Consider the following 25,680-nt stretch of genomic DNA (forward strand, 5'->3'; position numbering starts at 1 on the left):
TCAGACTTACAGTATTCTTCTGTACAAGAAAATGTTTACATGTGATGTAATGGCTGTCACATTAGACGATTTAGATATTTGAAACAAAGGTAAACTAAATGTCACTTCTAAAGTCTATTTATTGACTTAGGCCCAATCTTTTCAAATACAACAAACAATCGGCATTGATTGCTTATTTTATTGTTATAAATATTGCGTATTTAAGGTAAAATAAACGAGTATCACATACCTCTCCACCTCAACTTTGGGTTCAGCTTTCATCGCGGCTTCTAAAACACTGGGTAGCCGTGGTTCAGTAACCGGTGAAAAGGGCCTGCTGGGACTCGCGGTGATGTACTGAGGCGAGCCAGTCTTGAAATCTGCGGAGGATGAAGTAGCGTACGTGACGCGACTCGACGACGAGAACGAATCCGCGGTAGTTGGCTCCTCCATCGCCGTGAACACCTGATTCTGGGCGAAGGCGACAATCTTGGGGGTACTCGCGCGTGACTCTTCCTCTTTGATTTCTTCCGACACCATTTCAGCCGGCTGCGGCGACAAAGGCGGCGAGCTTGGATCCGGACTGGATGTCTCTACAGTTTGAGTGGAGCCTACCGGCGGCAAAGACATGACCGATACCACCTGAAGCGTGGCTACCGCCTCTTCTGTTTCCTGTGCCATAACGTTGTCTGTATGCTCAATCACCTAAAAAAGTAATGACATTTTTTATTTATTATCACATATGTGTGAAACTTGTCTCTTTGCGATGTGTCTGTTCACAGCGAAGACCAGGTGAAATATTTTGTACACGAAACGTAGATAAAAGGGAAAGGGAAGGAAATCAATTCAATAAAATAATAAAACGGTATACAATGTTGCAACGATCTGTTATCAGACGTAGTTATCTACGCGAACGATTAAAACAATGTTTGCAATATCTTTCGGCTGAAAAACGTTTAAATCCTCGAGGGTCAAACGAGTTTACGGTTGGATTATTTTCTGTATCGTGTACAGATAGCGATCTCTCGGCAATCGAAATCGCTCGTTTTCATTGACTGTGATTTTCCAGTTAAGGCCTCTGTTGTCGCGCTTTCATAACGTTTTTTATAGTTACAAATTTTCTAGTTTCATATTATCGATTTGATCGATTTGAATTTATTCTTCTTTTCCTAAAGTTATATCGATTAATTTATATTTGCACAAAGTCCACTTTTACTTTACTCCCCGAAAGATTAGTGAAAGCAATACGGGAATGGAATTTACCTCGTGGGGCTGATAAGCGATTAGCTGATTGTCTCGGAATCTCTCTGGATACACCTGGTTCTGAATTGCTCTCATTTGTTTCTCTAAATGCAGTCTCGCCTGACGCTCCCTATCTAGCTGTCGCTTAAGCTCCACCACATCGCTGTTCACAACGGAATGTCCCTCTGTGGTCACTGTGATTACCGACAACGGCTCGGGGGACATGCTACCTAAGCCCTCGTCACCGCTCTCGCTAACGTGCATTGGTAGACTAACGACAACACCTGAAAAAGCAGAAGAAATCGAAATGAGAGAGATATTGAATCATAATATCCCCTCCTGTAAAAAAGTGAATCGATTGATCAGCGCTTGAATAAGATTAGAACAAACTAAAATCAAGAATTTGAAAAATAATTAGAACAAAAATATTTCATTCTAATTATTTTTACTGTTTATTCTAATTTTTTTGTACTTTCCAAAAATCGCGACGTTACATATAAAAAAGTCACATATGTTAGATAAATAATAGCTGTAAAAAAAAAACAATTTTTGTAGTAAAAACAGCTTGACGTTTTTATGAAACTAATTTATGAGGAAGGCTCGTAAAATTGGATTATAGTCGGCGAATAACCGCAATGAACTTTCAGAATTATATTTTAGATTTCCAGCGCACACATGCCAGCGTACCAACCTGTCCGCGCGATATAAATGAATGCGAGACCGTGAGCGAAATTAAATCTGGTCACTGTTTACGATATAGAGCAAATATAGAGACCATTACACTTCGCGCAGATCAAAGGCCAGTCCGTTTGTTTCAATGTTATATTAAAGCGAAGTGAATGTAACGTTCCTGTATATTCACTTCATTTGCACATTATTTGACATCATAGAATGTTACGGTGAATTATAATGTGGTAACGGTACAGCAAATTGTCCGTCGTCCTTGCAAACATTTTCAATCAATCGAACATTTATTAATTAATGTGATTTCGAACGGTACCTGTGATTATCGGCTATTGGTATCAATGAGATCACCGCGACATCGAACGCTATTAATATCAATTTTTTCCTCAGCCTACACGTGGATTTAAAAGAGATATGTTATTAAATTGTTTATAAAGTTTTTAATTCATTATTCATGGTTTTATCCTAAGAATATATATTTCAATATTAATTTCTCACTACACCATATTCAACATTTAAGTAATTTTAATATTCATATACTTATAAGTTTAATTAGGCAGTCTATAATTATTTAAATAAAATGTAAAATTATCTCAATAATTAAAATGTTTTTTTTTCTATTTGATAATAATAATAATAATAATAACTTTATTGAGTGCAGCGGTTAACATTAAATATGAAAACATAGATATCTTCTATATATCTTAATTTTTCATCGCTATTTGTACAATATTTGCATTATAAAAAATATTCATAAAATTATTTTAAATAAATTGCCAAGACTTCGAATTAGCTTCTTCCCCGCAGACTCGATTACGAAATACGTTATTCCATCGGGCGAATAATTATTGTAAATGTTGGGGTTGATATTTGAAGGCAATCGGGAGGGTTAACCGCGATTGATCGATAAAAGTCGGTTCGTCGGCATTAAATCCGCTTCGTCGCACAGCCGACGACGAACTTTCTGAATATCGCCATGCCATCGAACGGAGGAAACTAATTTACGATAGAACCGGAAATTGAAATTGTCTCGGCCGAAGTTCGCGACAGATACTTTCCGACAGGCACGCCGCCGCGACGGCGACGGCGACGGCGACGTCGTCGAAACGCCACCGGCGTCGAAACAGAGAGAGTACCCTTAATTCGCCCCTTGTATTTAGTCCTCGAAGTAATAAAGACTTTCGAGGACGGTCCTGACGCTGCCATTGCCTCTCCGTTTCTCTGGACCCTTTATAATCCCCGAAAGTTTAACCTTCCTGATATTACTTTCTGAACATCTAACGATGCATGTGCAACGATATCATAGATTTAACAATTATTTACACTAAAATAACAAGTTTTAATAATTACTAGGAAATCCTATTTAAAATATTGAGACTCCTTTTCACTTATTTCGTATCTCGATAAAAAAGTAATAAAATATCATAGGAGATATTCTCCTTCACATAGATAACAATGAAATTGAGTTTCACAAATCAAATTAAATTTTATGGAAATTTTTCATTTATATATAAGCGACAGTATCACCTCGTTATTATATTAAGCCTCCCTCCTGAAATATGTACATCCTGTACATCCTTTCACGCGATATCAAGTCGCGAAGAATGTAATTACTTTCGCGAAAATGACGAACGGCTCTCTCGAAATGCGTCCGCAATGACCACGTTGTCGACACGAGATTAAAAAATTCCTGCTTGCAAAATTTCCCACTCTTACTACGAAATATGATCGCTAGTATACTGATTCGATATAAATTAGATTAAAATGGATCAATTATTTATGAATGGATCAAAAAAGAAACTTCCGATTTTTACATATGTATATTGTGGCAAAGCGCGGTCGAATTTACCATAAAAGCGAAAATCCATATAGTCATGTTTATTTGAAAGTACGACGGTATTTACTTACTTTTGAACGGAAGTCTCAGAAATGCAACAATTCAATTTCGCGATTGAGAAATAACTTATAGAAACTTCGACGTGGCGCCGTATAAAAGCGGGAAAACCGTAAAATAAGCGGATTGCAATGTATATCCGCGCAACTTTTCGCGCTTTGCAGCGACTGTTTCCGCTTTTTGCTTTTACGATTCCAAATCCACATGGGACGTTGCAATCGCGGTCGCACGAGCGATAAATAATTCAAGTCCATTTGGAAAATCACGTTATATGACGGCCGACGAACGTTAATTCTATTGCTCTTTATGTATACAAATGTTTGCCAGCAAACAATGACATGATGTTTTATTGATGCAGTTTTACATTATCGCTACTTTTTCACGGTTTGTAATGGATTTTTTTATGAACGATCTCTTTGAGATCATTTTGATAAAATTATATATTCTTTTGTAAAAAGCATATGAATGTTTTCACTTTTGTACAAAATAAATTTATTTTAAAAGTTGACAAAGCATTACCTTGTGTATCGGGTTTGCGTTTCTTGATAGGTACATCGCCACCTTCGTGTTGATTTACCAATCGTTTTAGTTGACAATTTTGTGACAGCAGTTGTGTTTTCTCTTGCTCTAATTGGTATATGTATTCGGCAGTCTGTTGGAGTATCGCAGCCTATAACATAAATAAACAGAAATTATTTCTTGCCAAATCGTAATACTTTTTCAGGTTATTACAATCTTCAAGTGTCACCATCTTTTCACTGAGAAAAATGTTCTAATTAAATCAACAAAAGAATCCAAAACAAGAATGACATTTTGTGAGACCGAACAGAATTTCTGATTATCACAATCAATGCCATTCTTGTTAGGTCCTTTTGTTGGTTTAATCAGAATTTTAATCACATTTTTTCAGTATTGTGTTAAAATTCGTGCTAAAATAAATTTGTACTTGAAGTAAAATCACGAAGTACGTTTACGATCAAGAAAAGACGTAGAAATAAAAATTGTCGAGACAACACCGGAGACAAGAACTCGAGAGAAGAAAGAGAAGAGAAGACCTCGTAATAAATCTAGAGAGATCGCGTTTGACGCAGGTGCTCCTCACGCATCACATGCAACCTGCATCGGAGAACCGGAGAACCATCGGCCGAGAGAAGAAGAGAAGACCGGGGACTTCCTGTTTACCGTGTCACAAGCTTAAAGGGTTTTACGTGGTCGGGATGGAAAGAAGGAGACCACACCGTATGGGCCGATAACATCCGGTGGAGGCTATCGCATGTCGTGCGTACTACGTCGTAGTAAAACGGGAATGACTTCGAAGAACAGACCAGCAAAAACAAAAGAGCCGATTGATACCAACTGCGCGGGGTAACGGGGCCGGGTGTACGATTCGCACCTGCCGACAGGTGGTTAACGAACAGATGCCCCGTGTACGCTGCGATCGTAAATGCACGAATGATGTCTACCACCGCCTCGTCCTTTCTCCGAGCAGCCGGTCCTTCGCGTCACGTTCTTACGTTGAAGGAAAAAAAAAGGAAAGAACGTGCTCTGATGATTATCCCCCTCGGAGATGCCCCTTCTTTTTCGGTGTTAATTGGATAGCCTCGATCGAGTAATCGAGCAATTGATACGCAACTTTTGCACGACTTTCCTCTCTCTATCTCTAACTATGTAACTATTACATATCTCGTATAAACGGTCTTTTAAAAAAAATAAAAAAGTATAACTTTAGATTTTATATATATATATATATATATATATATATATATATAAAATAAAACAAAAAGCAAATTATTAAATTATTATTTAATTTATAAATTGAAATTCCGTATATTTTATTAATCTTCAATTAACATAGTAATTGGAAATAATATTATAATATGATATTTTGTACACAATAAAAATATCTGAAAGAGCTCCTTGAATTAAAATATAATAAATTATTTTATTTCAATATTTTTATAGAATATAAATTACGATAAAAACAAGCAATACACTTTGAATAATGATTATTCAATTACTAAATTTAGATAAGAGATTTATCATAAGATATCGGTTTATTATTAAAATTCATTTTATCTAGTTAAAATGCAAGTAATGGAAAACGGATATGAAAAGACAGATTTAATAATGGTCATTAAATAAAACATTTTAATAAATTAATTTTAGGTTGCGCTTATTTTCACAAGTATATATATAAAATGAAAATTAATAACGGCAGATAATATAATATATAAAAAAATGTAATACTAAAAAATCACAAGTCAATAATTTGAATATATCAAAGTGTAACATTATCTCAATTATTATTTACTTTCAGTTAATTGTCTAGAAGTAAATCCAAATATTTTATTTTGAGCGATTATATTAGAATTATAATTTTCATAAAATATTTATATTTTTTAGAAGAACCTCAAAACAAATCGAATCATTTTTGGTTATTGTTGTTATATTTTTAACAAGTATTTGTACAATCATAGAATAAATAGATAAAAAGTGATCTAATAAGAAAAAAAATCTCACTAGGAACTGAACTTTTTAAAGACAGTAACGTGAAAGGAGCCATTATACTTGTAAAGTTAGATTAAAAATCGATATAACGTCTGTAATTAAAGATCGTAAATCAACTTGAAAAAATGTAATAAAGATACGTGTTGATGATAAAAAGATAATTAATAGAGTTCATTCACACTCGCAAATTTTGCTGAAAGCGTTTCTGAAGTCTAGTCGCGGAAGGTCGAGAGCGTCACGGTTACAACTTTTGCTTTCTCGGGAGCGGAATAAAAAGAATCTCTTGGAGCAGGTTGGCGTCGATTACTAGGCCGGAAGACCGTATCTTTCGCACGCAGCTTCTACGGTCGGCTCAGCCCAAGCTCCAATGCACGTGCCGAATTCTTGTTAGCCGAATCGCTTTGCAAAACTCGACGCAGGCCAAGGCCGTTCGCCAGCGGCGACGGCGGCGGCGATGATGGGGACGATGTTATCTACAGGTAACAGGTAACGATTTATAGAGATGGGACAACTTTTTCTTTCTTGAACACGCTGCAAATTCTATCCGCAGCCTAATTTACATTTGCGATAATAATTCAAACTTATATATGCATTAACAACAATTCTAATTCATAAGATTTCCATTTTTAAATTCTAATTTTTTTATATTCATAAAAATAACAATAGTAATATTTTTCTAAATATACCAATTTATTTTATGAAATATTAGTATCATTATTTATATAAGAATATAAAAAAATTCGGCACTAATTACTCATTAGTCCTTGATTAACTTACTTTGTTGACAATTTCGAAAGTCGATAGCGATTAATAATAAAAATATTCATAAAAATAATAATTAAATATAAAAGAATAAAACTTTAGAACACACGAACAGAATTTTCGGCGAATTTTTAATCCACCGATTCTTATACGCTTCTGATCTCATCGGTGCGTAAGAAAAAGTTTAGAGTACGACAGCTGCGGTTCCTCGCAGTCTGAATGGGATGACAATACGCCGCGATCGATATAGGAGTACAAGATGAGAAGGGCGAAATAATGCTGGCAGCTGGTGATCGAAAGAGAGGAAAATCCGCTGCAACGCGCGATCGCGTGCCTGAGTTCGTGACCCCACCTGCTGAACTCGTTTCCACGAAGCTCACAACTCCCCTCAAATAATCGACGAAGGGATGTTGCGTATTCGTGAACATGAATGCACGTTATTGCGAAAAAATATTTTTTCGCTAAACATGTAGAGAAGATATTGATTAACTTCTTTTCTTTTGTAATTAAATTCGTAACTCAGTTCTTTTAGCTCTTAGACTTCTTCTAGCAGTTCTGCTTCAAAACAATCAGATCGATTTTCAAGTAATTGCAATTTTAAATGTAAAAATTCAGCAATTTAAGAATTATCATTTATTAACGCACAAAAAAAAATATAGAATATACTAAATTTTAATAGATACTTTTATTTGAATAGCATCAACTAAACATCTACTTACGGTAAAGAAATATTTACTCAATAAAAAGAAATGATAGTTAATCAAATTAATAACTTTGTAACAAAGAAATCTTTATGTTTAGTAAATATTTGGTTGGCACTATTCAAACAAATGATTTATCAAAATTTAGTAATTGTTTTCAGTGCAAAACGTATAATTTCTTCTCGTATAAAAAAAAAAAAGAGGTAACTCTGAAAGATTCTTGAAAAGACGCACTTCTACGCCGTTGTCGTGGCACGCAACGTAAGCTGTGGCATTCTACGACTGGTCACTACTACAACCTCCTCCTCTCACCCTTCCGCACACCTTTACACTCGCTCCCTTTCACACTTTCTCCCTCTTCCTCGCTCCCTCCAAGGGCTCGATTCTCCTCGTCGAGCCTTTCCTTCTTCGGCCCGCGAGAACTTTCCCGTCGAGTCTCTCCGCCGCCACGGCAATGGAATCGAATCGTTTTCTTCTTGTTGCAGCGGCGGCATTCCAAAACGAACGCGCCGATGCATTTGAGCTGGGAGAAAGAGAAAGAGAGAGAGAGAGAGAGAGAAAGAGAGAGAGAGAGAGAGAGAGAGAAAGAGGGAGAGAAGAGAGAAAAAGACAGAAAGGAGAGGAGGAAAGAGAGAACCCACCGCGAACTCGCCCTCATTCGACTACACTCGCGCGATCGTTTGTAATTCCGCGCGCGAATCCAACAGGAATTCTCCACTATCACGGTTGCCGGTTCTATTGTTCCCGTTTGCACCGGTGCATCCCTCTTCTCTATTGCGTCCTTCTCGACTACAAATTGCCATCGTGATTGCAGATCAATGGAAATAAAATCAAGAGATATACGATCAGCAGGCATAAGGTGTCATAATGTTGAAACAATTAAGGCGTTATTAAAAATTTTTATGCGTTAAAACGATAATACCGGTATTCCTATGAAAGTGCTTCAGCAAAAGAATCGTAACTTTTAATTTCATTATACATTATTACATTATACGCTTGTATAATACAGTTATCTCTATTAATAGGATCTATCTCTGAAATAAAAATTGTTGAAAGTTTTTATATTAGGTACGTTTGATGGTAATAAAAAGTTAAATAACTGTAATAATCGCAGAATTAATAATAATCCTATTTAAATCTAATTCATAAGCGCACTTAACTTGTTTCCTTTCGCAGAACGACGCGGTCCGGATTGCTGTAATTAATTGCTGTTATCGCGTCGTACATTCTACGCGCTTAATTACATAATATGCACGAACGAAAATTTTCGAGCAGGCGGAACGGCGCCAATGATTCACCGCGCAAAACGCCGCGCCACGACGCCCACCGTTATTATTATATCGTAATTACCTTGCTTATAAAAGCGGCAGCTCGCTCGCAAACGTGTTCTCGGCTGGCGTAGCAAAAACACGGGAGAGGCGCATGAAATTAACATTCCGCAAAGTAATTTGGTAAATAATTAGTTATCAATTTCCGTAAAAGAGCATCTCTCACTTAATGTAGCTGCTGTAACTAAGAGTCTCCTGCATTTTGTGCTTTATGACAGTATAAGAAAGAGGGAGAGAGAGAAAGAGGAAGCGAAATAATTATCATTTTCTATAAAAATATATTTCAATAATAAAATCTCGCGCACACATAGGAAGGAGGATTTAAAAGATCTTAATCATTATTTAGAAATTTTTTTAAGCTTATTTCTTATCGCTTTGTTATTTAAAAAAGTGACACAACTAAAAATATTAAGTTCCAAAAAATTATTGACTAACTAAATAAATAAAAAGAAAGTATTTAACATGCTCAAATATTATTTTCATTTTATAATTCCTAGAAAATCACTTTTTCTTAGATGTGACAAGAATTTTTTTAGAATCATCTTTTTGAACCACATCATGGTGATTTTTATTAAGTTAAGTTAATTCACTTTTAATTGATAGAGTAATATTTACTTAATTCATTCACGATAATGACTAGAAAAACATATGTTTTTATTGTGTCACTTTTGAAGTATAAGCAAATAATACGAATCATCCTCTTTGTCTCGACTTGGAACAAATATTATATCCCTGTTATTTTTTCCCCGCCTCCTGCCGTTTCCTGATTAATTTTCTCTCTGAATGTCGCAATAGGCGATTACGTATTTTGCGAAAGAGCCGAATATGCGCGGCCTAATTAGGATTCTCGATGAGGTAACGAGGAAGCGAGATCAGACCGGTATCACGCGGGAAAGATAAAAAGGTGGGGTCCGTAGGTTGCACGCTCGTTTTCGAATCACCTTCCTGGAAGGGAACCCTTTGTGTCCATGCGCCGTATGCTAAGTAAGCGGCTCCGCCGGCGTCCTAAGACGAAACCAGAGATGCCAGAAATTCGAACCGGCCACACGATGGCGCAGCGGCTAACCGAACGCTGGACCGGACGTTGAAAGACAACTGGTGTCTGTTTTCGCTTACGATGACGAAATTGCGACACAATATGCGATAAAACGGAATTTCACGCTTACGTTGCACACAACACGGTCAATTTCTCTGATTTGACCGAACGATAATTATAAACTCGAAGTACACTAAAAGTGGCTTAACAAATTAACGACAATCGATATGAGAGGATTCTTTGCGGTCGTTTTAAAATAAAACTTACACATCACTGAAATGATAAAATTAAGCTCTTTTTTAATTTTCCGAAACTCTTCCGAAAAATTAAACTAATGAATAATGCAATAGAACGGGGAACAATTATATGGAACTATATGGAACTACGTACGTCTTTATGAATTTCAAAGGATTCGCAATGCAATTCTTATAAAAGAAAATAATAGTATGACGATTAAGCGGACTTTTTTTTTATCCGATTCGCGTTTGCGATTGTAGTCAGAGCAACGCGTCGCCTATTATTTGTCTCTATAAGGCAAACATATAATTTCCCGTAATTGCACGGTTATTACCGGACAATCCTCGCGATCTCGCACGCTGAAACTCTCGAGTGTTCAATCGAGAGAGTACCGCGAAGTATAATATTCCGCGGAAGATATTTCGCGTTTCGTCCGCATATCCTTCGCTATTACTCCACGACGGGGAATTATAAATCGGACGCATTTGTTCGTCCGTCACGGTACATTGCGGCGAAGCGCCGCGGCGCCAGACGTCGGTGCGAGAGTGCATTTTTCGTGCAGGAACGAAAATACGTTTCCCGCGAAGCGCTCTCTGCCCGTCACGTACCGCGTCTCATCCTCCCGTCCGTTTCTTCTTCGTCTCATTTTTACGTCGCGGTCTCAAAGTGCTCTATCGTCGTGCCGTAATTAAAAACGTTTATTGCCGCCTCCTTGTACACGACAAGACGGACGGAATTGTCATACCGTGAGGCGAGCGCGAGCGCGAATATTTCGTAGACAATACATCTCTCCCAAAGTGGTTGGATGGCTCTCGTCAGCGCAAGTTAATTTTTAAATCGCGTTAAAACGCTTGTCGGTGCACATTCCGATCTCGAGAGATAGTAGGTATATTAAAAGCGTTTCTGTTATTACCTTTAGGAACGGAAAATTTTTACAATTGTTCCATTAAAGAGCAGTCGCTGCGTGAACGCGATAGATAACTTAACGAGGACAGAAATGCGTGAATACAATTAATTAATTAATTAATTTTCTCCGTGAATTTATCCGTAAAATTGGCACTTTGTATAATATCTTTTTCCGTTTCTATTCTTTTATATTATACGAACATTATTCAATAATACTTTTTATCGTTTTGCTCGAAGAAAATTTTGAATCACAAGCATGATTTTGTTTATTTTTCACACACATAAAGAAAGTACTGACGTTGTTCGATATTACAATTTTACGTTGCCTCGTTAAATAAGATCGTGAACTGAAACGTGGAGAGAAACGAGAGAAGAATAAAAAAAAGAATGGAATGACGTCGAGGCGTAAAGCTAAGATAAAAGATAAAAAAGGAAGAAGGGAAAGAGAAATGAAGGTGTCGGACAAGAATGACCAGTCGTGGTGTTATGCAACTGCATTCTGAGCGTAGTGCACTCTCGTACATGCACTCTCGTACATGCACTCGAGGACATTACTCCCTGTGTGACTCGACTAGTTATTCTCGAGTTTCAACATGATCCGGAGAAGCCGATTAAGAAAAAGAACGCGATTTATAATATCGTTGTTATTAGCAACGAGTGTTTATAGAAATAAATAATTGTAATGATATGAGAAATTTAAACACAGGAGAGAATAATGCCATTTTCGCTCAAAGCTGATATTGATGGTTAAAATATTCATATGTGCACTGAGAGAAAAATGTACTAAACAAATAATTGTTTGAACAGTACTAATACAGCATTTATTTACGGAAAATAAATATTTATTAAATAAAATATAATAATAGGTAAATCAAATTAATAGTTTATGCATCAAATAAATATGTTTACATTTAATAAATTCAATTGGCACTATTCGAATAAATATTTATTAAAATTTAGTATATTTCTCTCTCAGTGTAAATATACAAATACAGAAAATATACAAGGAATTAGAGTTTCGTAAATGGAAGGACGACCTTAGCTAATTAACTAATTTGCAATCAAGTAATAAATAATGTAATCATATAAACATGAATGTTTGACGTTTCTAGTAATTTCATCAGACAATCAAAACTTCTAAAATATAAAAAAATAAATTTCTACATACAAAATAATAAAAAGAAAAAAATTAAAATGTCATTCTTACGATACAGGCCGACTAGTTTGTGGTGGCAAGATGATTCGTTCGCATACCTGCAACAAAAATGAGCAAAATAGTAATTAGAATAATGTTAATGGAAATAGATATAAAGATTAAATAATATTAATAAGTTATCAGATAACCGAGGAACAGATTAGTATTAAAATAAACATTTATATTTTTCACGTATAATAAAATTCGATTTTATCCGACAGAAATCATATAAACATTCAAGCGTGACAAACGTCCATTCGTCGCCTTTATCAATCGAACGCATGAACGAAGCTGAAGCTTAACTCAACCGAGCGAGCAAAGGCTGACGACGGACGTTCGCCGGAAGCTCGGAAGCCGATCGGGTAAGTTGACGAATCGACATATCCGACTTGATCCGTTTACGGTGGAAGATGTGGTTCGAAGTCTGTCCCGTCGCGGGTAGTTCCTGCCCGTGACGGGACGCGAACTTTTACGTATCGATTTTGCACGGAGATCGGCGTCTAATCGTGTCCCAGGAGTTCATTAGCATAAATACATAATGTCCACGTAATGACTTTGTCACGGTTCAACATACTAGTCGCGGCCGTTAGACTATAACGTCGGGAGTTCGCCGGCTATAAAATGTAGCCGGTAGGAATGCGCGTGGGAATGCGTGAGCGAGAGAGGAGAGAGTTATACGTGCGTTCTCGATGAATCGATATTAACAACCGCGCGTGCATTGCACATCGCGTCAAAGCGACGTAAATAGTCTTTGTATTATTAGAAAGCGTATAGATGAAAAGTGCCTTTATTGTAGATACATTCTTAATTTCTTTTCATGTATTCGTTAAGTATTAGCTGAGGTGTTTCTTGTGTAAATAAAATAAATAATAAAATATCTGAACCTCTGAAAGCCTTCATTCATTACGAGTCGACAATAATTAATACTAAGTGCGATTTATTTGATAAAGAATTTCAAGAGAACATATGACGGAATACTATTGGTAATTTAAGAACTTAATATCCCAATTTATTGCCTCGATATAATATATATATATATACTCTATCGCACGTATCGATATACAGCCAGGCCAAATCAATTTACTCTCACATTATGAAAATGTCAGAGTCTCACAATTTTCAAGAAATCAAACCAACCAAGATTTCTAGAAAACCTTATAGATATATACGAAAGGTAGGATGGTATGAAATTTTAAGATAAATCTCATTTATTTGAATGCCAATCGATCAGAGAAGATTCTTTTTCCCACGTTGCATTTTCCCACGTTGTTATCCAGTACAATTACGTAATCTTTATGTTCTTAAACGAGAAGATTCGAATAATCGGATCAGCAATGCACTATAAGTGGGTCAAATCCGGCGCGTACTGTCTGCCGGATTTGGAAGCGCGCATTGGATCGACAAATATCCGAAGGCGTTAAGTCGGTGGCTTATAGGATTTCCAGCGATACTCTAGTTACGGATAAATTTACCGCGGATAATCCGTTCAATACACGACGCTATCCGATAGCATCTCATGAAACGGCGTCACGTTTTGTATCCGTTTTTCCTTTATTGCTGAATGTAAACAGATTAAATTGTTCCTATACATTACTTACTTTTTAATTTAATGATCTATCACACAGCTTCTCACCAATGTAAAGTATTTTTGAAAATGTTGAGGATTGCTGTTTTTACTTATATTTGTTTTGAGTAACAATTCTCGATGCATTCAAAGAAACGCAGATTAATTAACCTGACGCCTCTGTCATTAGAAATCAATCTCAAATTTGTGACACCAATCAGATGTAGAATATAGATATTAGACATAAAACGTGAATCTCTGATCTTAACCAGAAATGTTAATTTTTTTGGCTATAGCTGAGTTGGATACTATTAGATATCAAAGGCGCAATAATAATGCAATCCCTTTAAATGATATTTCGTTATTTTTAATTTCAAAATATAAATCAATTCATTTCTGTTTAGTTTCAAAGTAAATAATGTATTAATGCATGAGCTTAGTAAATAATAAATTAAATTTGAATTAATAAATTTGAATTAATAAATTAATTAATAAATTTAATAAATTTTCTTATATCAAGTTATTCAACTCCCTTTTAATAAAATTAATGACATATTGAGTAGGAGTTGATGACCTGTAGAAACGATTAAAAAAAACTTCAATTAGATATAACTTGACATTATGAATTTAACAGTCATCATTACATCCGCAGCTTGGCTAAAAAAAACTCTAACATTCTTTCGATGAAATAAATATAAATCAAAACAATTGGGAACATTCCTACCGATAACAAAGTATCAAGATTTAGAGGAATCCCTACATATATATATAGTGATTTCGTTGTTTAAAGGAAAGCCATTAGTGGCGTTTCGTTTCAAAGAATCAGTTAACGGGAAGCCAGTATAATGGCGCGTAGTAGTCAGAGTTAAGATAATAAAAAAACCACTTATGTCAGTGCCAGAGCGTTTCAAAGTGTGACGAAGAAAAAGATGATTTCGTGAACTTCGACTGAAAGGAACGCCAATAATATAAATTAAAATTCGAACGAAATAATATCGTATTTCTCGGAAGCCTAATGTTAAGAATGATGAGAAACGTAGAGCAAATATGAAAATGACCTGAATGACTTTATCAACCTATTGTACAACTTATTCTGTGATTTCTTTTCAATTTTATCTTACATAAATGACGAAGAATTAATCTGTTGCATTTTTGCAAGATATATCGTATTTTAATTATATGTTGCAACAATTTTTACAAACATATTGTATATACGGAAGGAAATGATTATGTTGAAGTATTTAAAAATTTAATTTCATACAGATCTGAGAATAATTTTATCAGACCAAAATAATTATATAGGAAATTCGAGCATAAGCAATACTGCAAAAAGTTTTGACATTTTAGCAACTAATTTGAGTATTTTATATATTTATTTTGATGGTCCAGAATTATTTTCAGATCTGTATCTTAATTTTGAGATATTTCAATCAAATCGCTCTATCGATATGTAGCAAATATCTTATCATAAGATAAGCGATGTTTTTTTCAAAAGAAAAAAAATCGAAAAAGAAAAATATATCGATTAAAAAAACATCATATCACATAACTCGAATAAATATGCATATTTTAGATAATAATCAGGATTTAAAAAAAAAGTACATTGACGAGACAGAACGAATAAATGTGCAAAACGAAGGTCGTATGCAGAACGAGCAATGGATTTAAAAGAAAACAGGCACCAAAGAGAAAACAAAATCTGAGTGACGAGAAACGTACATCTGATATTCTGATTCGAGCGCAACGGCGGATTGCAGTTGCGTTTCTGGGGGAGAATCACCGTCGATAGCGCGACGAGCATGCAATTACTGGCCTCAGCCAGACTCATGGAAAAGCCGGTAATTAGTTAGCGCTCCAGATTCGATGTGTTTGAGCAGATAAGCTGGCGCCCGACCACTACCATGACAGCGACTCGCAAACCACGAGCTAGTTCATGGTCAAGGCCAAGGTCACTTCGTGTACTTACTTAATAACCATTGATCTTAGCTTTTCTTTCCAGAAAAATTACTATTTATTTAATATATTTGAAATCTCTATGATAAAACTGTCTTTAATCCTCCGACGATTTACTAGATTTACTTTTATTAAATCCAATTCAATTAAAAATCTCTTTGTAAAATGTCAAACTGTTCAATTTTCTTTATGTTACATCTACAAATTTAAATTATTCTTATCAAAATAAAATATTCTTTCTTTTTTATGAGTTATTTTAATTGAAATTAATTAGTGACTTTCTTTGAAATCAATTAGTTTTTTTATTAATTTTAATTAATAAATTAAATATATCTTACACGGAAAGAAGAGAACGGTTTTGCTGAAGTATTTACAAATTTAATTATTATAGATATATATGAAAATAATTTAATTGGACTATCAAGATAATTATGAAGAACACTCAAGCTGGTTATTAAAGTACCAAAATTTTTTATCACGTTTCAATTTCCTACATAACTATCTTGAGTTACAATTTTCAACAAAATTATTTTCAGATTTTTCTTAACTAAACTTTTAGATTCTTCGCAGTAAAATTCTTTCCATATACAGATTCAATATAACTATGTTACAGATTTTAACTTCGAAGAATTAAACACAGCCATTAAATTTTGTTATGCTCAAATTCAACATTTTTCTATTTAGACTATACAATGTAAAAATTGGATAGAGATGTGTAGATCTATGCTCGGAATAAAGATTCAGAAAGCGTTAGCGATTCCCTTTGGATTGCAACCGAACGAACTCTGCTCGAACCGAATATCTCGCAGAATCGCAAGAATCGCTCACAAAAGAGTGGCGGTTTTGGTACCGTGTCACGCATAGCAGATTAGCGGCGTAGACGTGGCGTGTTTGACCGCGTGCTCGCGTGCATCCGACACTCTTCACGCGAGATTCTAAGAGCGCGATCGAGTGTCAGTAGTCAGTTTTCTCGTGAGAACGGATACGCGAGAGATCTGACTCGTTGATCGTTGTATTGCACTATTCCATCTCTGTATGCATCGCGCGGAGTCTCGGTTGACTAGCTTCGGAATCTCCGGAGGAGCACATACCGCCATTTGTTCGACTATGCCTTTATCGTATCCTACGGGACGATAAGCTATCGCAATCGACGACAATGACCTCGCACTAAACTCGCATCCGATCGAGAGCGTACGTACATTTCGCAGTCAGCAGACTTTTTCGTCATATACATTTTTGCAAATCCTATATTCGTACATGAAACCGATTTTACTGAAGTATTTGAAAATTTAACAAGACACAGATCTGAAAATAATTTTACAGAATTGGATATGTACATAAATTTATATTAAAATATATAATATCAAATTATACCACATTTAATTTTTAACTATTTCTATAAATCGCCATTGCTTCTACTTAATATATTATTCATTGAACTAAAACAATTGAAAAAATTTGACTCAAATTCATTATTTACTAAATGCATTAGTATGAATATTGTTTATTTTGAAACTGAGCAGTTCAAAAGCATTCATAAAAATATAAGAATGATATTTTGACATATAAAGTTAAAAATAACAAGATATTTAAGGGAGGCTCCCTTATTGCTCCTATTTCGATATCTAGTAAATAAATTCAGGGAAATAAATCTTTTTATTATCATCGGAAGCTGCATCGCGTAACCATCGTGAAAAATCATACTCGATTCCTCTCTTTCATCTTGATCCTTACTTACGAGAGAAAGCTCCGGAAGGCATAAATGGCGACGTTCGGAAATCCGAGGTCATTTCGTGCGAGACAAATCGTCGACTATTGGCTGGTTGTCTTAAGTGCCTGCGACGTTATTACGTCTACGAAGTTGAATATCATCGAGACGAATCGAGACTCGTTTAACGGCGGGTCAATGCGGTCTCAATGCGCGAGAATCAAAGGTTTATCTTTCCCCTGATTCCTTCAATTGAGCCACTCGGTATAATGCATTAGGTTTCATTATCATGACAGTGAAAAATGCCAAGTTTTCCGGACTTTTCCGCACTGCGCTCGTAATAGCAGATTTATGACTATATTAATTCTACGATAATCGAGATAAAATGATGCGCATGATGGTAATAGCCTGATCAGTGTAAAATATACGTTCGCATATACATAAATGCTCCGATAATTACTGATAAGAAATCGATCGTTTGAAAGAAGAATTAAACTCCAATGCAAAGCACTTTTTTTAACGCGCTCGTCGTGCGTTGCAAAGCAACTTCATGATATACACATGCACGTATATCATTTGTAATAAAGATATATACCTCAGAGACATTTGATCATGATTTAAATACTTGATTCATAAGCGAGTTTAATTCAAATGTAAGCGATAGATTGCAATAAAAGATTTTTTTTCTTTTTCTTCATATTATTTTGTCTGTTTCGATATCAAGTAGCAACGTAATATTTTACTAAATATAAAATTTCTAGCTCTAGAACGTTAAGCAATAATAAAAGGAAGAAAAACAAGAAAATTAAGAGCAAATCACAATTTAAAACTATTTTATTACAAGTTTTAACGTTGTCATTAGTTTTTGACAATATATAAATTAAGAGGGGAACGCTTACTTAGTCATTGACCTTACTTAGTCATCAGCCCCGTATAAAAAATAACAATACAATTAATAGTAAATTTCATCTTAATTAAGCGTTTTAAAAACTATTAAATATGACATCACATGACAAGTTGCACATAAAAAAATACAGTCAAACTGTGTTGTTAAAAAAAGTGAACATTCTTCAAATCATATAAAAAATTATATGATTTCTGTTTCTTTGTTCAGAAGCGAGAAAGAGTAAAATCAGATGATAAAATTCTTTATATATATATGAGTCAAAATGATGTGTATTGTCTATAAATTTAGTAATATTTTAATATTCGTCGTAGGACACAGACATCCAAGGCGTTATCTTCAACGCGATAACGATATCCGGTATGGAACGCACCGAGTGAAAACGAACTCCTTTACGACGTACTTTACGACGCGACGTGCAGAACCATGGGAACATGGTCATACACGGACGACGTACGGGTGCATCCGTGGAAACGTCCCTGACGTTAAATTTCCAGAGTACGGAGAGCCTACGCACGCTCGCGTGTAAACAGCAAGACGAGAGGCGTGTACCGGGCCAGAACCAGGGAAACTAGTTGCACACATTCATCGTTGGAATCGGACACGCTCGCATCGGTGAATTGTGCCGTGGTACCAGCAGCCGAGCAAGCACAGCACGTGGCCGTTTATGGGATACGCGATTCCCATTGGATGCCGAGAGAGCCGTGAAGGCATCAAGCGTGCGGACGACCATGACCTTGACTGTCGACAAGGACAGCGGAACGCGGCGAACGTACAGGCTCGTTCACAACGGCCGACGAGGCGAGGCGAGGCGAGGCGAGGCGAGGCGAGGCGAGGCGAGGCGAGTCCTTCGGATGGAACCTTGTGAATTTTGACGCGGTCTCACGCGACTTATCGCACCAGCATTTTTTATGCAGGCAAGACCCAGCTGAATATTCCGATGAGAAATTCGCGCACTGACTCGGTCAAACGGAAACGACGTGTATCCGTTGCGAATAGGGAATATATCTCCTCGTCGAATCAAAACTACATTGGAATCAAATATTATTTGAATTGTAAGCACGATCTATTGTTATCCTGATTCCTCTATTTAATATTCATTATTAATTTTTTAATAAAGAATTTACTGGTAAGGTACTTTTAAATTGCTGGACTTTAATCGCTTGAAATTGCTGTTAATGTTGTGTTGAGATATTTAGAATAATATATAATACTAATAACTTAACGGTATTGCATATTATTATTAAACGTTTTAATATTACGGTATTTACGAGTTTTTATGATGTCTCATCGTTCAGCGAAAAATGAATAGTCCATTCGAGGCTTAAGACGATTATGCTGATAATCACAACTTGGAAAAGTCAAAGGTGCTCGTAAAAGCTCCTCAATGTCAAGGTGCATGGTAAAACCTATGCGAGGCTCGCGTGTGAACGAAACTTGAAGGCACACGCGCGAAGAGATACCAAACATAGGAAGGATGCGAAAGAAGGGAAAGGCTCGATGCTTGAACATGGTTTGTTTGCATTCCACGGCCATGGAACGATCGTTCGTCTATCATGAAAATTATCGTTGCATACAGTATGCGAAATGCCTTTCTCTCTTTCTTTCTTTCTTTCTTCTGTGGCAGCAACTAGAATGAATCACTCTAAACATTCAAAGATTGCACAGCAAAATCTTTTTAGTAATTTTATATTACTGACTCGGATCGCGAGAAGTTATTATGCTTTTATTATTTTTACTTATATTACTTTTATTATTATACTCTTGTATCGCGCGAATTATTAAAATATTAATTTATTATTGACGATAATTGAAATTATTAAAATTACACGTTAGAAATATTATATACAATTTATAGCGTAATTATATAGTTTCTATTTCTATTTCTACTTCTATCCTCGTAGCATTCCTTTTCAGCAAACTCGATTCCATATCTTTCAAGGGATCTCTCATGACAAGATCACGCACGCAAACTCCATCCATCTCGAATTCCTGATCGTAATGAGCATAATAAAGATCTCTACTTTACCATGATAAAGCAGACGAAGTCCACGAAGAGCGAATAGATAAGTACACGAGCAAGAAAATCGAACCGATAGAGAAAGGTAATCGGCGTGCCATCATAGGTCTTTTTATTTATGCATTAAAAAACGACCACCGATATCGCCGTAGAAATGCACTGCTGTCTATCGAACTTAAACCCCATTTTAGTGTGGCGCGAGCCAAGTAGTTGCCGAGCCCTCGAGAAACTTTAATATCTCGCGTCGCGAAAGATTAAAGATTCAACCGCCGCTGCTTGTCATTCCATCGGCACGTTACTATGAGAAAGTGTACCCTCCTCCCTCCCCCTCTCCTCTTTCTCTCTTCTCTCGCATTCTATCTTTCTTTCTTTCGCGCTTCCCACATTGCGAATCCCTTCGCCTCGCTTCACCTCTCTCGAGGACGACCTCCTTCGCCTCTCTCGTCAAGGCGTCGCGGCGCTAAGTCACACTCTTACGATGTCACTCCGTTAAACCGTTTGCACAGCCCTTTCGGGCGTGACGAGAGCACTCTTGAAAGGAACCGTTCCGCTTTAGAAAATACATTTTCATCCCGTAGCACGCTCGACAAAGCCGTGACGTTACTCCTCTCTGACTCTTGCCCAACTTTCGTAAAATTGAAGTTATTTATACGTGTTACGTCTATATAGGCGGCGAATGAATAGAAATAAAAGTATTATTCTTTTTACTTTGCGTTAATTTTATTTCATTCTACGGGATTCATAACATGACATATTCAAGCGCCAATTTTTATTATGCGTTATTTTTATCGTACGGGGTTATTCGTTATACTCGGTTATAATTTTTATTCAAGGCTGATGAGAACTAAGTGAAGTCGAACATTCCGTGAAATTTATAGATTTGAATAAAATAAAGATTATCAACGTACACCTAACGTAGCTCGTTTTAATTTGTGACCTGGGTAGTTTCTATATTTAATTATAATGTGTTATTATAAGTTACACGAGCGTAAAAAGTGATATTGATTATTGATTTTACTTCGTGACATCATTCTTCACATTATTCTTTTTATTTCAATTTGTAAATATCATCATAAATATATATTTTTATCCTCGATTAGTATTACTCTTTCCAGAGAAAAGGTATAATTATAGCGCAATTAATGCCACACTCTTCTCTCATATACACCAATTGGTAGTTGAATTTACGTCTTGTGGTTGTTGCAATAGCGTGCCGCGCCCTGGTGACAGTCGATCGTTTACAAGACGCGGTAACGATGTTACTGACTATTTCCAACGTACGTGAGAAAGGGACAAGGAGAGAGAAAGACAGAAAGCGTGTGCATTTATGCACGTACGGCTCGTTCGGCGTGTACGCACGTACGCACTCCAATGAAACGTACGACGACTCGAAATTGTCTAAGAAGAGCAGGAATGGGAATATGCATAAGCCCACAAGTGTGCACACTGTATAACGGAATTTCTGTAAATAAAACGGATGAAATTGATGGCGCAATTGGACTGGCATATTCAAAATTACCTGCAGAAAGAATACGGTAAATGCTAATGTACCTCCGCATCACGAATGTACATTTGAATTTATAATTTATACGTGAGATCTAGAATTTACAAAATAAAACGTAGCGTGTAAAGGATCCCGCAATTAATTATTGGAATATACATGTATGGAAAATTGAGTTCCGGCAAAATGAGCGAGTTTTCGTATACACTGTAACTTTATAATATTGGGTCATCTAAAAACCGCGGATACTTTTTAGATGACCCAATATATGAATAAAAAATGTCATAGACGCAAGACTCGATGGATAGTTTTTGAGCTATAATATATCAAAGATGAAAAATTTAATTAGACTCTATATCTTCAAAAGTTAAAAAAAATGTTCACATTACTAAGCCTTGTATCCATAATATTTTTTATTCATTACATTATTATACAATATTATATGTTGTATGTGAAGAGACTAACTCATTTTACCGGGACCTAAATTTCCATATAATTAATGCAGAGTCCTTTATATAGAATAAGATAAGCGGAGTAGCAAATCTCCACGAAAAGCGTGTACGGAACGACGCCGAATATTCCGAGAAGACGCGGGATGCGTTGCAGCGAAGGTTTGCTAGAAGGAAAATAGACAAATAATTTCGTAGATGCGTCCGATCAAAGGAAGGAGCGACTACCGACCGACCGGCGAAAGCGGGACGCGCTCTCTGTCTCATGGGACGCGGTGGTGTTCTATTATCGGCCGACGAAGGGCTATCTTTAGCGTCGATTTTCCGAGGCTGGGCACCGACCGTCGCCATCAGTTCAGAGCGCCACTGACCTCGCCAACCGCGAACGCCGTCGCCGTCGCCGACTCCACGACTGCGGTCTAACCGCGAAACTTAGCTGAAATGTCACCTTTTTCTCGCTAAGCAGCCTTTTTCTCGCGCGCTGCACTCACAATCCCCTTCCCGCTTCTGTCGCAGCGTTAAACTATCATGCGGTGTCGCATTTCGAACCATGCCTGCGAATAAGAATTTTACGAGATCAAGAGACTACGAATTCTGAAGATATTGTTTCAAATAATAGGAAAAATTAATTAGAATCGTCATTTTATAGATTTTTAATTATACCATTAAACTATTAGTATAATATAATAATATATTATTACTTTGAATGTGTTAGCTGTATCAATCCCTATTTATACCGCACATAATTGCGAACGGGGAAACGCAAGATTAGCGTCCAGCACATTGTGCAAAATCGCCTTTCAGTTCGCCAAAGGTGAAAACCTGACCAAGTCAATCTCACAACAGTTCGCTCTCTTTATAATTTTATGGCTAACAAATGGGGTTGTTGTGGCGCCTGATTAATAACAGGCTTCCAACGAAGCCGTATACTAGCGAGGTCGAGAGAGATTGCGAAGTATGTAGACATTTACTTGTCTCTGATGTCCCGAATGTGTGGTGGAAGGTATCATTAACTTATACCGACTGCACGACGCGCATCGATCAAGCGCGGTCGCGCGTATTGACGTTCGAGGAGAGCGTTCGAGTCAAGTTAAACATGATAATAACTATCACACCGATGAGATCGCAATAATGACCGATCATTAAGCTGCGCTGCGCGCTGTGTCCAATTGAATTCGTCTTTGACCTATCGCGGCGTCGTGTGTGTCTGCTGCAAAGAATTGCACTCGTCAAGACACGAGACACGTAGTCGTACGTGTCGTTGGAACCGTGATTACAGGAGGATGATAATAAAATCGCGAATCTCCCTTGTGGCTCGTATTACTTCACTCGGACGTTTCTATGATCCAACGCGTTTGCATAATACTCGTTCTGCAGGCTGCAAGAAGCGCGCTAATTGGATGGCGTTATGCAAAAATGAGTTGGTTCCACAAAGTAGTAGTTTCGAGCGAATTAAGTTTAAAATAGCGTTAGCTAGCGGACCTAGCTCTGCGCATATACAACTCGGTTCTTTTTTTTTTTAATTTTGCAAATTAACGCATCTTTTGTGTAATGCTGTTCAATTAAATGCCATTCCACTATCTCTTTTCTGTGTCACTAAAAATTAAATACAGGGATGGATAAATAATGTGACCAGCTGAGAAATATATTATCTATTTGTTTTATTAATAAAAAGCCTACTATCTGTTTTTAATACAAATTCTATTCTTGTCAAAATAGTGTCTTGCATGACACTATATACTTGAATAATGTAGCTAGTACTGTGGTGCAATATTATGCCATTCTTCTAGCAGAACATCTGCTAATTTCTTAAAAGATACTGGAAGAGGAACTTTATTTTTCACTCTGTTCTTCAAAACTACAAATTTGTTATTTAAATCAAGCGATGGCATTGGCCAGGAAAAAAATCAAAATTTTGGAAAACAGGGAATAATTTTGGGGAAAATAAAATAAAAAACGTTTCCTTTTTCAGTATCATTTATACACAATTGAAAATGTTTAACTAAAAAATAGTACAGCATTCCATTGATAACTATTCAAGTATTAAGTGGCTATTCCAATAAGGATAGTGTATTAAAAGCAAACACACACGCACACACACGCACGCACGCACGCACGCACGCACGCACGCAAAATGATGTATCTTTTATTAATAGTAAAACAAATAATAAAATAAATATTGTTTCAAGTGTTCATGTTATTTTGTCTAATTTCAATTTTCAAAAATTAAAAGTCGGATTGATTCTAAAGCGATTATGCAAAATTTCGCAACGAGAGGAAATAATTTTCAACGAATGAAACTGCGAAGAGAAAATTAGCTATTAGTACCAAAGGCAAGAAGCAACGAGCAAAAAGTGATGCTGGGAGGCAACGACGATACAGGAGGGAGAGAAACACGACTAATTTAATCTAGTGAAATTGTGATCGTGTCGATAATCCTCGCGTTGGAACATAACGCAAGGATGAGTCTAGCTTGTTATTGTTGCAGTCTCATCTGATGTCGTCCATTCTGGCGACGTCTTCGCATCTTCCGTGACGACTGATAATATGCATAATGAGGGTTATCATAAATTCTCCGTACTAAAAATTCCATCACTGATTTTCAGACAAAATTTCACGATTTTTCCTGACTTTCAATAATATTAAAAAATTTTTTTTTTAATTTTCACCCTTAAAAATCATTAAATATCTTTGTTGATAAAGCAATTTAACATAGCAATTTAACATAGTAATATAAATTACTATTAATGTTGCTGACACTGCATTAAATTATTAAGTTAGTAATATTCCAAAACTGCGTGGGTGTGGTATTGACACATCAAACTTTTTTAAAATCAAAAATTTTAATCTTTCAGAAAACTTTGCAAAATTCCCTGACTTTTCGTTGATTTCCTTGATTTTCAGTTTCATGGCTACCCTAATAATGTGGGCTATCAAACTCGTGTCGTGTAAGCTTCCCCCCCTCTTTTTTTTCAACACGAGATCTAGCTACATAATGAGACGTCTCCTCGCGATTTCTCGCGGTGCTATTTATTTATTATCACGTCGTACAACCTGTTTCGCACGGTTGGAGCTTGATGCAATTTCAGGCGACGCGGCTAATTCGCGT

At 36.3% G+C, this 25,680-nt stretch overlaps 1 protein-coding gene across 1 annotated transcript in view; it reads right to left on the reverse strand.

The window, feature by feature from the left end:
* crp (transcription factor cropped) overlaps positions 1-25,680 on the reverse strand; it is a 163,333-nt gene that overhangs the window by 14,210 nt on the left and 123,443 nt on the right. The window contains exons 3-5 of the mRNA XM_011054908.2: positions 4,319-4,469; positions 1,243-1,505; positions 230-684 (exon numbers count right to left, since the gene is read on the reverse strand). Of these exons, the coding sequence (XP_011053210.2) occupies positions 230-684; positions 1,243-1,505; positions 4,319-4,469 (869 nt within the window). The remainder of the gene's footprint in view (positions 1-229; positions 685-1,242; positions 1,506-4,318; positions 4,470-25,680) is intronic.

The sequence above is a fragment of the Acromyrmex echinatior genome, chromosome 6, assembly GCF_024713525.1.
Source record: "Acromyrmex echinatior isolate Ae372 chromosome 6, ASM2471352v2, whole genome shotgun sequence".
Taxonomy (NCBI): domain Eukaryota; kingdom Metazoa; phylum Arthropoda; class Insecta; order Hymenoptera; family Formicidae; genus Acromyrmex; species Acromyrmex echinatior.